Consider the following 12,298-nt stretch of genomic DNA (forward strand, 5'->3'; position numbering starts at 1 on the left):
AAAGAAGGTTCTTTAAAGAAAGAAACCCCGGAATAACTCCTGCTAATTTTAAGCAATACAGAAGTTTCTGAAAGGGTTTCCAAATAACAAGAGCCCTAAAAAAAAAAAAAAAAGGCAACAATTTCAACTGATGGTTTTTTACATTGTTTTCCACGATGATTTTGTTTTCTAACTCACAGCAGGGAATTCCCATCATAATTCTAACTTCCTAATATACATCAAATTCGTATGCTGAGCCTCCTCTAAAACTCCTTTCTATTTCAGTGATGTTCTCCAACTGATTTTTCTTTATATATACGCCCAAAATAGGATCTGAAAAACTATTTTCTTTCTTTCCACAGATAGGCAGAGAAGTTCTGTTTACAAATATTTTAATTTCATATTGGATTAAAGAGGTAAAGCAGTTTTTCCTGGTCATCCTGTAATTTCCAAATTATCCAATTAGTTATATCCTTCTACGAAGCTACATTTCTCATGCTGTTGCAACCATCTATAATATGCACATAATAGAAAATTTTATTCTGTCAGTTCTCTCTGGTTGAAATTACTAAACTAAAACAAACACAGGTATTAACAAACTGTAAAAGGAGCAGGAAGAAGACATCTGCAAAGGAATAAAAAAGTGCAAGATAAATGCAGGCTCCTTTTCAATGAAGGAAAGATGGGACAGAGAATTTAGATCTCCAGCACAAAATAAAACGGACAAGTGGAAACATAACTGGTCATAAGAAAAAAAAAGTTAGTTTTATCTTTAGTACCTGCTACAACTATCAGACATCTGAAAATTTTATAAAGCTTAGCATTAACTGCAGCAACTAACGTATGCAGTCAGTGTAATTTGTCCTATTTGTCCCTTTTTGTTGCTCTGTCCTTTCTATGCTGCAGACATTGCAGTACAGACACCAGTTTCTTTCAGACTATAAAGAAAGCTTAAGGTGAGTGGTTCCAACTTAAGACATTTAACTCTGCCATCTAAAGACAGAGCAGACAAATCCCATCTTCCAGTTATAACCACAATGAATTCTAAAGCGTCACTGGACAAGCCGGTTGATCCCAAGACCATAACCTCACTGAAAAAGTTAGGTTGTCCTGTAAATGCTATGCCATGACAGGACTACACACTCAGCTGAGATTCTGAAATGTCAGTAATTGGCTGAAATAGTTCTGAAGTAGTAGTCTTTAATCGTTTCTCTGAAAATAACACCTGATACTACAACAGAGCTCTGGAATTCGAGCAATCTATTTCTGGAACACAAAAAAATCTCCCCATTAAACAGTGAACAGTGCATGAAACCTGAGAAGTTGGCAACACATACCTGAAGATTCCTACAAAAGTATAAAACACACACACACCCAACTATTTCAGTACTTTTCTGAAACAAGGGATGGAAAAAGAAGGAAGAATCCATGCCAAAAGGGATACTCCACCTAGCTACTGAAAGCATTTGGGCAAGAATACTTAGCATAGCTTTCACGTACCCCTGCAAAAGAAGCCCCCATCTCTTAAGATAAGACTCCTCCAAATACTCAAGGTTAACAACAAAAGGGGTAAATACGATCTGATTGACAGTAACAGATGATGACAAAGTATTACTGTAATCTGTCCAGCATGCATCTGATTAGTGCAGTATCCTTAGCAATACAGGTTCACTGGAACTGGGAGAGTCTGATGTCAGTTACAGTGTTAATCTTTTTGTCACATATCTGTTATCACTATTCTTTAATGGTAAGGTGGCCCTCAAAAACACTACAAAACCTATTACCTTTACATGGGTATGAAATACTATTGAAGGGAGCTGCAAGATATTTGCATACCCCTTAAGCTGTCACTTTTCTTTAAAATGCTAATATTTTTATAAAGCAGGACCAAACAAAAGAAAACTGCTTAACATATGTCCCATTTGACAGTAAGAGGACAACAGAAATTCAGCAAAGGGAAGTCAAGGAAGCGTAAAAGAAACAGAAGATAAGGAAACAACTTTCTGCTGCTTAAAACAGGAAAAGTCATTGGAAGTTAAGAAGTTTTTATGGCTCAGAGTCTAAGCCAGGTTATTGTCCTCCTTTTTTGTGTGCACTGCCAATTGCAGCAAAGAAACACCCAGTACACAAGTGAACTGTATTTTCCATTTCTATGATGCACAGGTCACACCATATGCATATTTATTCACTATGCTTTGTCTTCCATTTTGGTCTCTCAAGTCTTCTTTGCTTTTCTCTGCAGCTTCATGTTGTCCTTTTCAGCAGAAACAGAAGCTCTACCATTTCTTTTCAGCACCACTTCCAGTCCAAAAAAAAGATCGCACACCTTGGTATCACCACATTTAAGTTGTGAAGGCTTTCCATTTTTCCACACCTGAAATGAGTTTGATGCAGAAAGCAGCACAGTCAGCACATAAGGCAGAGGATATATTCTAATAATCTCCTAATTCACTGTAATCTTTAATTCACACACAGTAGGAAGATCTAGCACACAACAGAAAACAATAAAGTCTTAAGATTTGCATTGTTGAACCATCCAGCATTCCAAGCTCAGAATCTACACGTTTTACTAAACATTCATACTGCAAACTGATTCTAAAAACCCCTTTCCATAATCACTAGGTTATCAATGAGGCGCCATCCCTACCCAATGAACTTGCAAGATTAAAAAGACACCGGAACTTTAAAAATTTAACATACTATTAGTGGTGTTTGGAAGCCTACTTTTTAAAGAACAAAGTTGAAACCTACTTTCAGTATTAGTGATGAGGCCATCAATACATACACACCGCGATTAGTTACTTATGGTTTGGTCAACTCATCATCTATAGTTAGGACTAGACTATTTGCGCATTGGCTTCTTTAAACAAAAACACACGCACTGCTTGAGATTTTGGAAGTACTCAAGGGGCATTACAGATGTTTTGCACCTCTTATTAGAAGTAATTTCTGTCCTTGCAGTTAATGGCTACAGCAGAGGCTTGGGAATGCCTGTAAAAGGCCACAGTTGGGATTGAAAGAGACAATTAAACATCTTCAGATTACTAGAAAAGACTTCAGTGGCAAATACAAAAGCCACCACGGTAACTTCCACTCTTAGGATTTCACAGATATCCACGAGAACAGGCTGTACTCTCCCTTTGTACAAAAACAACATACCAAAAATATGCGCAAATGCAATAAAACGAGAACATTTTAGTACCTTCTGCAGATGCCCCTTCTCTTTCCATTCTTCTGTTCTGCTGCCATCAGCTTGCTTTGCCAATCTCGCCTTGGATTCTAGCAATGTTTCCTTCTATTCTTCTGGCTTCTCCTCAGGCTTGCGAACGCCTTTTTGAAAGTATTTATAACCACAAGTGCATCATGGTGTTTCACCAAAATCTAGCTCCTCAGAAATGCGGAATCCAATTCAGGTGACACCAGATGTAAAGTTTATTTTCCTAGACCTTGGATACAATGCACCTTCAGCTATTACAGGGCATGGTATATCACACACTGCATGTCATTCAGGGCACAATACAAGAATCCTCTGATATACGGTGGGTTCAAAACTATATGCTTCTGACTGCAGAGATGAAGTCCATAGGACTGTTTTGTGCTCAGTGCTGAACCCTTCCCCCCTACCTCAAGTGGGCTTCACTAGTCTACTTTCCAACTAAAGTTTTACCTGCAGCAGATATCGTTGGTCATGACTAAACTCTTACACTATGTTAACAACCACTTTTATGAGCATAAGCTGCACATTTTACTTAGCTTAACATAAATTTCCTGTACCTACCACAAGTACCAAGAGGAAGCTTAGGACAGTGAGAATGGAATGGTCATTTGTGTGTCTCCATGATAGAGATGGAAAACACCTGCTAATTCAGGCCAATACCTGTGGTATTAAAAGAGAACACCTCTTCTTCTGCACTTCATTCATTCAAAGATATAAGATGGACATAGCAATGGATTAGGCAGCAGGTTTTATACCCTCTTCTGCCACTGACCTCCTAGGTGAATTTGGTGTAACTGCTTTATACCCCTTATTCAGTCTCCTCCAGCAGTAAAACAAGGATTGTGGTTTCTCTTCAAACCACCTTGATATCTATGCATTAGAATTGCTGTGTGATGGCTAAACAGTCCCCATTTTTCAAGTCGTCATTCCAGGTCTCCTACCAGCAGGCATGTAACATCTACAGTAATGCATATACATGAGGATGCCAATGTTTAAAAGGTACCATAAAGTGGGGTGGGAGGTTCCTCTCTAGTTTGAAGAGCAGGTAAATCAGGAAGGAGGAAGAGAAATAAAGATGGTTAGTTGTTTCTCCCTTAACTTCAGCTCACATCTATTTAGAGTACTACTAAAAAACACACAAACCTTCCTGTGACTAAGCACACTACGCCTTCTTCCATATTCATCAACATGTCCCAGACAAGATATCTTTCATCCATAGTGAAGACATAAACCAGTGAATTGATTAAAAATATCTAGAATAGGAAACTCAGCAGAACTTCAGGCAGCCAGACACATCTTATCATGCTGTCCTTTTTAAAACAAGCTATATTCGAAGAAAATAGACTCCTAAACTTATGATAGACTCTTGAAGGTAAAAGCACAAAGTAAAATTCATTATCACAGTATAAGAAACAAGCTTACATTTAACGTAAAGAAATTTGCCTGCTTGCCCCTGAGGTCTGTTTGATGTCCTCCAACAGCCTGTAGTTGTCAGTTTGCTTTCCAAAAAAAAAACTCACTAGAGTTGGTCTTCCAAAATGATTATGAATAGCATAAAATAAAGCTTTTGTTTGATAATGGGAAAGTTCATGATATACACATAGCACAGTTATCTGCTGAGTATTTCCATATTTTTAAGCCACTGCAGTAAGACTGCACATTACACTAAATGCCCTAATATATGGCTAAGGGACAATCCCACAATAAAAATTAAATAATTGTCTTCAACAGCAATAAACCACAGTTTAACATTGTGATCATACAGTTGACATTAATTCCCAAATTAGTTAATGTTTTCTCACCTCAGTCTAAATGATGAGTTGATCTTTGGTCGTAAGCCTCCATTTTCAAACAGTTGTATATGTTGCTGATTATTTGCATGGACCTTCCAACTTATACATACTGGGTTCCTCACAGAATGAGGACTGTCCTTTTGTTCTTGAAGCCCTTCATCCTCTATTTCACTGGATCCATCTACCACTGCTTGAAGAAACTTCTTGAGCCTGGTAAGTACATTCAGCCTCCACTGCTGAGAAGTTACTCTGCGATTCGGGTTAACAGAGAGCATCCAGGAAAGTTTCTCTCTGCTTTTCAGTCTTTTTGACAGTTGCTGGTGAGAAATAAGCTCTACAAAATTCTTCAACAATATACTGCTGCGGTCTGTAAGAAGAGCTGGGTATGCTTCCAATAAAACGTCTAAGACTTTCAATGAATCTTCCTGAATCCCCTCACTGATATGAGTCATGGCACTGGAGAGATGGGCACTTACCAAAGGAAAAAATGGAGCAATCTGTTCCGCTCTTATTTTTGAAGCCAAGAATTGCAGCAGGTGAACAGCTGCTCCTCTGACACCAGAATCTTTGTCTGTAAACACAGCTGCCACCTCACTTATTATATTTGAAAGGTGTGCATCAATTACAAATGGATACTGAGACAGGAGATCTTTGAGCCCAAGAAGTGCATTATGCTTAACCCCAGGACTATAGTGATGCATCTGTGAAAGTAGATCCTAAAAGGAAAGAAACATATATACTTGCTATCATTATTACTTTAAGCGCTTTAAACTTTCCCACCTATTTCCAGCACATTTTTCTTAAACACTCAAAAATACAGAATCTATTCTCATGATGTACTGCTGTTCATAGCAGTGTAAGATGTTCAGAACAGATATAACATTAGTTTAAAGTATAACAATGAACAAATCATCAAAATTCAATGACAGGAAAAACAAGATACTGTGACTTGTCCTGCAGGTAATTAGATAATCCCCATTCTTAGGTTTATGCACAACCCTACTGACTTAACAGAGGGGTGACCAAAAATAAGTCCTCTCCCATTTGTTCTCAAAAGTATACCTATGAAATCTTAGTCTCAACAGCTTTCTTCAGTTTAAGCAGAAAGCTGCAAGAGACAGAAGACAACACAAAGGAAGGAAAGCGGAACCACCACCCAAAGAAATACAAAATTTTTTTAAAAACATCATATTAGGAAGTCTACTTTTTGTCTCCCCTGTCCTTAAGTTATGATCCAAGACTTTCAAAAAACAAATGTTAATCCTAGATACTTAAATCAGTGTACACCTTTAGTTTCTGCACTGCTGAAAACCTTTCCCTTGGGTTATATGCTGGTCCAGCAATTTATTAAATTCATGGGTCAGCTTATTGTCAAGGACAGAGAGGCTATATTCAGATACTCTGCTGGGTTTAAGTGTTTGGTTTGTTTTTTTTTTTAAATAAATCTTTTTCCTAAACCCTAGTAAACCTAGATAAAGTACAAGTAATTTGCTGTCATTTCAGAATGTAATGTCACAGTATACCTTTATGTTAAGTTTTCTATTTTGCGTAGGAAGCAATCCATCTTCTTTAAGCTGCTCAGGAATTTGTATGGCCTTTGTTTTGAAGGTAGTATCAGTTGCATTCTCTAGTTTAGGCTTTTTTTTCCCAACTTTTAATTTCACTTTCTGGAAATCTTCTTGATGTTTCCTTTTTTTAGTCATTCTGATTCTCTGCAAAAAGATATTCAGAATTTTAATTTGATTAAATACACTACAAACGTTTTTTTTTCCACCAAAGACCAGCAACTTCCTAATGAAGGCTACTGTTTTTATGCTTTTTCCTATGCATAAACTAGTGCTCATTCCTCAGACAAGATGCTAAGCTAAACAGACATGCAGACCGATACAGTACAGCTGTTCGCCTAGTGTCCGGAAAACATTCTGCTGCTCCTTTGGTTGTCTTTGCTCTGAGAACTACTTTATCGGAAAAAGATCACTTAAGTATCTGCATCTTCCACCGCTTTATCAGATTAAGTTGTTGGTTTTGGTTTGTTTTAAAAAGTTCCTGCCAATTAAGCAACTTTTGACATACTTGACCCTTGTCAAGCCAAAAGAGCTCAGTGAACTGTTTAATTTAATTTGTACATTGTTTACCAACTCAATCATTAATAGCATACAGTCTGCACAGGTAAAATCATGGGTTTAATCAGGCCTTCGCTGATAACAGCAGCAGACAAGAATCTAAGAAAACTTCCACTACACACTGGTAAGTCCAGTGCATGCATTTAAAAATGATAACTAGAAAGAATGAGGGGGGGAAACGAGGTTAAACAGGCATATAGAAAGTAAAAAGAGACTGAAAAACTAAGCCAAATTCAATAAGGCATAAAGAAATAAGGTGGTATAAGTAGATATACTCAGAAGTCATACAGACATACTAGAACAAACATACAACAACCAAAACAAAAACCCACGCTTCAGTTTCTGAATGATCTTTTGGCTTTGATAGATCTGTACTGATAAAAGTACTCTTAATTCTACCAGATTATAACAAAAAAAAAAAACCACCACCACCCCCCCCAAAACCAACAAACACTACACCACAGATTCCTTTATTTTATCTTCCTTCCCTCGATCTCCGTACTTCTAAATTCATTCATTATGAAACTCCAGAAGCTGACGTCACAACACTCAACATCACATACAAATTGTGCCTAGACTTCTGTTAATTAAGACCATGAATCCATGGTCTGATGACTCCTAGAAGTGGTTGTAGAAATTACTTACAATTTAAAAGGGGGAAGGGGGAGACAAGCACAAAGCCATTATGATGCTGAGCTGGAAATCTGAATACTTCCAGATCTCACTGTACACAGTATAAAGTCCACGCTGTCAGGTACATAAACTTTTTGTTTCTTCTCTCTTTCAAACTACTCTTTGGGTAACTGTTTTGCACATTCTCAATATCTAAACTATACAAAAAAGTTGCAAACACAACATTCTAATTTTAAAGACCAAACTAAAAAAAGAAAAAAAAAAAAAAAAACCAAAACAATAGAGCTGACTAAATCCAGAAATTTCTAAATAAAATATCCAAACAATGGGTATTGGATTTGCATGGCAAGGTTTTGGTAGCAGGGGGGCTACAGGGGTGGCTTCTGTGAGAAGCTGCTAGGAGCTTCCCCCATGTCTGACAGAGCCAGTGCCAGCCAGCTCCAAGACGGACCCATCGCTGGCCAAGGCCAAGCCCATCAGCAACCGTGGTAGTGCCTCTGGGATAACATATTTAAGAAAAGAGGAAAAAAAACAACTGCTGTGCAACAGCAGCCAGAGAGAGGAATGAGAATATGTGAGGGGAACAGGTGTGCAGACAGCAAGGTCAGGGAAGAAGGAGGGGAAGGAGGTGCTCCAGGCACGGGAGCAGAGATTCCCCTGCAGCCCGTGGTGAAGACCATGGTGAGGCAGGCTGTCCCCCTGCAGCCCATGGAGGTTAACAGTGGAGCAGGTATCCACCTGCAGCCTGGGGAGGACCCCACGCCAGAGCAGGGGGATGCCCCAAGGAGGCTGTGACCCCATGGGAAGCCTGCGCTGGAGCAGGCTCCTGGCAGGACCTGTGGGCCCGTGGAGAGAGGAGCCCACACTGGAGCAGGTTTGCTGGCAGGACTTGTCACCCTGCGGGGGACCCACACTGGAGCAGTCTGCTCCTGAAGGGCTGCACCCCCATGGAAGGGGTCCACGCTGGAGCAGTTCATGAAGAACTGCAGCCCGTGGGAAGGACCCACGTTGGAGAAGTTTGTGGAGGACTGTCTCCTGTGGGAGGCACCCCATGCTGGAGCAGGGGAAGAGTGTGAGGAGTCCTCCCCCTGAGGAGGAAGGGGCGGCAGAGACAACGTGTGATGAACTGACCACAACCCCCATTCCCCGGTCTCGGGAGTGAAGTTGAGCCCAGGAAGAAGGGAGGGGTGGGGGGAAAGTGTTTTAAGATTCAGTTTTTATTTTCTCATTATGTTACTCTGATTTGATTGGTAATAAATTAAACTAACTTCCCCAGGTTGAGTCTGTTTTGCCTATGATAGTAATTAGTGAATGATCTCTCCCTGCTCTTATCTCAACCCAGGAGCCTTTTGTTTATATTTTCTCTCCCCTGTCCAGCTGAGGAGGGGAGTGATAGAGCAGCTTTGGTGGGCACCTGACATCCAGCCAGGGTCAACTCACCACACAATGATTCTTTTATGGTGGATATGATCATCATTCACTCTAGAAAACAGAATTCTACAGCTGACTTTCCCACTGTACTTCAAACAGTAAATTCATGCTGTATTACAGTATTTCATATACACATCATCAGGATAATCATTAAGGAATGTTTTAAATCCAATTGTCATTTTCTATTCTTCTAAAACAATTTAAACAACTGATTATACAAACATTTGACTACAACTTAATTTCTGCTTTTCACACGCTAGCTTAAAACAGCTATCTGCAAGACCACTTTAACTGAAGTGTAAATTTAGCGTAAGTAACCTATCAACTGAAAAGGCTTTAAAAAAACTGGGGGCTGGGTGCCAAAATAAAAAGGTTCTTTAGTGTCCAAGTATAACAACTATGGTTTTATAAGCTTTTGATTTTTACCGTATGCATCTTCTAGGAAAGAATTACAACAAGATTTTCACTACGTGATTGCAAGACATACAGAAACAGCTAGAAGCTTTTGACATGAATGTTATTTCCACTTACAAAGCTTGCTTTAATGGAAATATTTAGGAAGCCTCATTCTACAAGATGAAATGTTTGGCTTCCAATTAGGATTAAAAACTTTACAATACAGGTGCACACACACCTGAACAAAGTCAATTAAATTCTTTTAAAGGAGGAGGCTTATAAAATATACTTTCTCCTACTAAAACAAAGAAGCACAGTTTACCTTGCACTGTGTATTTTGGAAATAATTTACTGGAAATCTTAACATAACCATTTCCAATTCACATGTACCACGCTAAATCAGAGATAAAATGGTTACAAAGCCATGAAAACACCAGGGTGTCTACCTAATAAGACACTGAGCAAAACTGTATACAGCTTACGAAGTTATGTAAATATTTTAATGGAACTTCTCGCTGAAACAACTGTTTGCCTTTTGACTTCAACCATATTTTCAGTTGGCCCCCCTCCAACAGGACTGAGCTAAGTGCAGCTAACAGTTTCTGCACGAATACAGTTTTACAATCCAAAACATTAAAACACCCTCAAATCAATACTAACTTCCTTTAACATAAAGCTGCACGCAGCACTTTTCAGAAGCTACGCCAAGTGTCACTCAGCCATCCTTGCATCAGCCTTAGGGAAACAGAGCGGAACCAAAAGAAGCGACCGCTTCACCTGTAATTTACTCCCTCGCAGTTCTGAGGCGGTATCCTCAGGGAATCTCGCTACCAGCACATTTACAGGCTCAAGCAATCAGGAAAATCCTGAGAAACCAGAAGGCGAGGTACATGCCCTAACTCCTCTCATCTGCTGAAGCTTTCCACCCGGGCGAGCTCTCTCCCAGCGAAGGACAATACTTACTCGCAATTAAGTTGCCGAGGCTCCCGCCCTGGACAGCGCCACCCCCCACCCCCCCCAGTCACCACAAAACCTAAGAGCCGAAGCCCGCGCCGCAAACGCCGTACCCCAAAGCCAAAGCGCTGCCGAGGCGGAGGCGGCGGCGGCTCCTCCCGCAGGTCTAGGCCGTGAAGCAACCTTCCTCACCGTCCCGGGACATCTTCCGGCGTGCTCCCCGGGAGCCGCTCCGCTCCCGTCGCCCTACGAGGCGTTTAAATAAAGCGCGTTAGTGCCCGCCCGGTGCCGGGGCTCCCGGCGGGGAGGCCGCGAGTTCGGCTCCCGGGAGCCCCCGCAGCCGCGCCGGGGCTCCACCAGCGGCAGGCGAGGCGGGAGCCGCGGCTGAGGGAAGCCGCCGGCCGGGCGAGCGGCGGCACGCAGCCCCGGGGGAGGCGAGGTGGGGCGGGGGCGGCGGACGACGCCCGCGGCCGGGGGAGCCGAGGCCGCCGGTTTCGCGGGACCGGTACGCCCGCGGCCGTGCTCCCGCTTTCCCGCCGCCCTGCGCGGGAGCCTGCGGGAAGGGGGTGGGTCACACAAAAGGCGGCCGTTAGCGCAGGGCAGGGCAGGGCGAGCCCGCCGGCCCCCGAGCCGGCCCGGGGCGGGGCGGTGCGGGCCGGGCCGGGCCGGGCGCCTCCCCCCGCGCGGTAGCGGTAACGGCACCGCCGAGCCCCGCGCGCGCGCCGCGCCGGCCACTCACCAACCACGCGGCAGCGCGAGCCCCCTTCCGCCCCCGAGAACCTGCCCGGAAACGGCCGCCCACGTGAGCGGCCGCCACCAGCGAGCGCCCCCCGCGGGAAGGAGCGGGCTTCCTCCCCGCGCCGCCGGGACCGGGGCGCTGGCGCCACCTGCAGGGGCGGCGAGCTCCGCCGCCCGCCCGCGCGGGAGCGGCCGGTGGCGGGGCGAGGCGGTGACCCGTGGCGGGGTGCGGGGGGTTTTCCCTTTGGTGCGGCGAAAGGTCTCCGCTGGAGAGAGACCAAGCGACGCAAGCGATCGTCGTTCTTTATACGTGCAGTAGAGGGTGGGCCGCGACGCCGTCGGGAGGGTTTTTTTCCCCTCAGAGACGCGTTTTCCGCCTCGCCGCCGGACGGAGGTGCGGCGGCAGCGGGGGGGTCGGGCAGTTGTGGAGTAACCGCCCGTCGTCGCTCCGCCGCCCCGGGGGGGCTCACCTCAACCCTCGTAACCCGGAGAACGGTTCCCCAAGGAATTACGCTTTGATTCGAACCGGCGTGGGTGACTGCTCGGGGTTCGACAGCATTTTTTAACGCGTCGGCATTCCATCACGCGAGGCCTTGCGTCACTTTAACGACTGGAATCAGAGATGCCTTGGCTCAGGCGCGTTACTTGCAGTAGGTAATAGCAGTGCTTCCGTGCTTTCCTCGAGCCGAGCTACTTCAGCTCTCCCTTTGTACCGCGTCTCCTCCAGCGAGCGATTTGTTCGTAATAACAAATACCGACATTTGAGTTCATAGACTTGGAGAGCAGTCGGAAGAGCGAGTAACTTCCGCGAAGGCGATGCAGCGCCCGCGTTACCGTTTCGGGCTTCACCCGCGGTACCAGACCGTGGGGCGCGCTCTGTCATCCCCTACACCGACCCCCGGGCCAAATTCACCGGACGGGGCTCGCTGCTTCCAACCGGGTAGCGGATTCCTCGGCCGGGAGGGCAAGGCGCAATCCCAGAAGATGCGGGGAGCAGAACAAGTGGGGGATGTTTCCATACCTGCCTGGAACAG

The 12,298-nt window shown here is 43.8% G+C and overlaps 1 protein-coding gene across 1 annotated transcript in view; it reads right to left on the reverse strand.

Moving 5' to 3' along the window:
* The window catches only part of TEX10 (testis expressed 10), a 63,390-nt gene extending 52,031 nt beyond the window's left edge, over window positions 1-11,359 (reverse strand). The window contains exons 1-4 of the mRNA XM_087758337.1: window positions 11,266-11,359; window positions 10,640-10,772; window positions 6,513-6,701; window positions 4,999-5,705 (exon numbers count right to left, since the gene is read on the reverse strand). Coding sequence (XP_087614463.1) covers window positions 4,999-5,705; window positions 6,513-6,692 — 887 coding nt within the window. The 5' untranslated portion in view covers window positions 6,693-6,701; window positions 10,640-10,772; window positions 11,266-11,359. The remainder of the gene's footprint in view (window positions 1-4,998; window positions 5,706-6,512; window positions 6,702-10,639; window positions 10,773-11,265) is intronic.
* Window positions 11,360-12,298: the final 939 nt, after the last annotated feature.

Source organism: Nipponia nippon, unplaced genomic scaffold (genome assembly GCF_047370975.1).
Source record: "Nipponia nippon isolate SJK-2023a ecotype South Korea unplaced genomic scaffold, ASM4737097v1 scaffold_1, whole genome shotgun sequence".
Classification (NCBI taxonomy): domain Eukaryota; kingdom Metazoa; phylum Chordata; class Aves; order Pelecaniformes; family Threskiornithidae; genus Nipponia; species Nipponia nippon.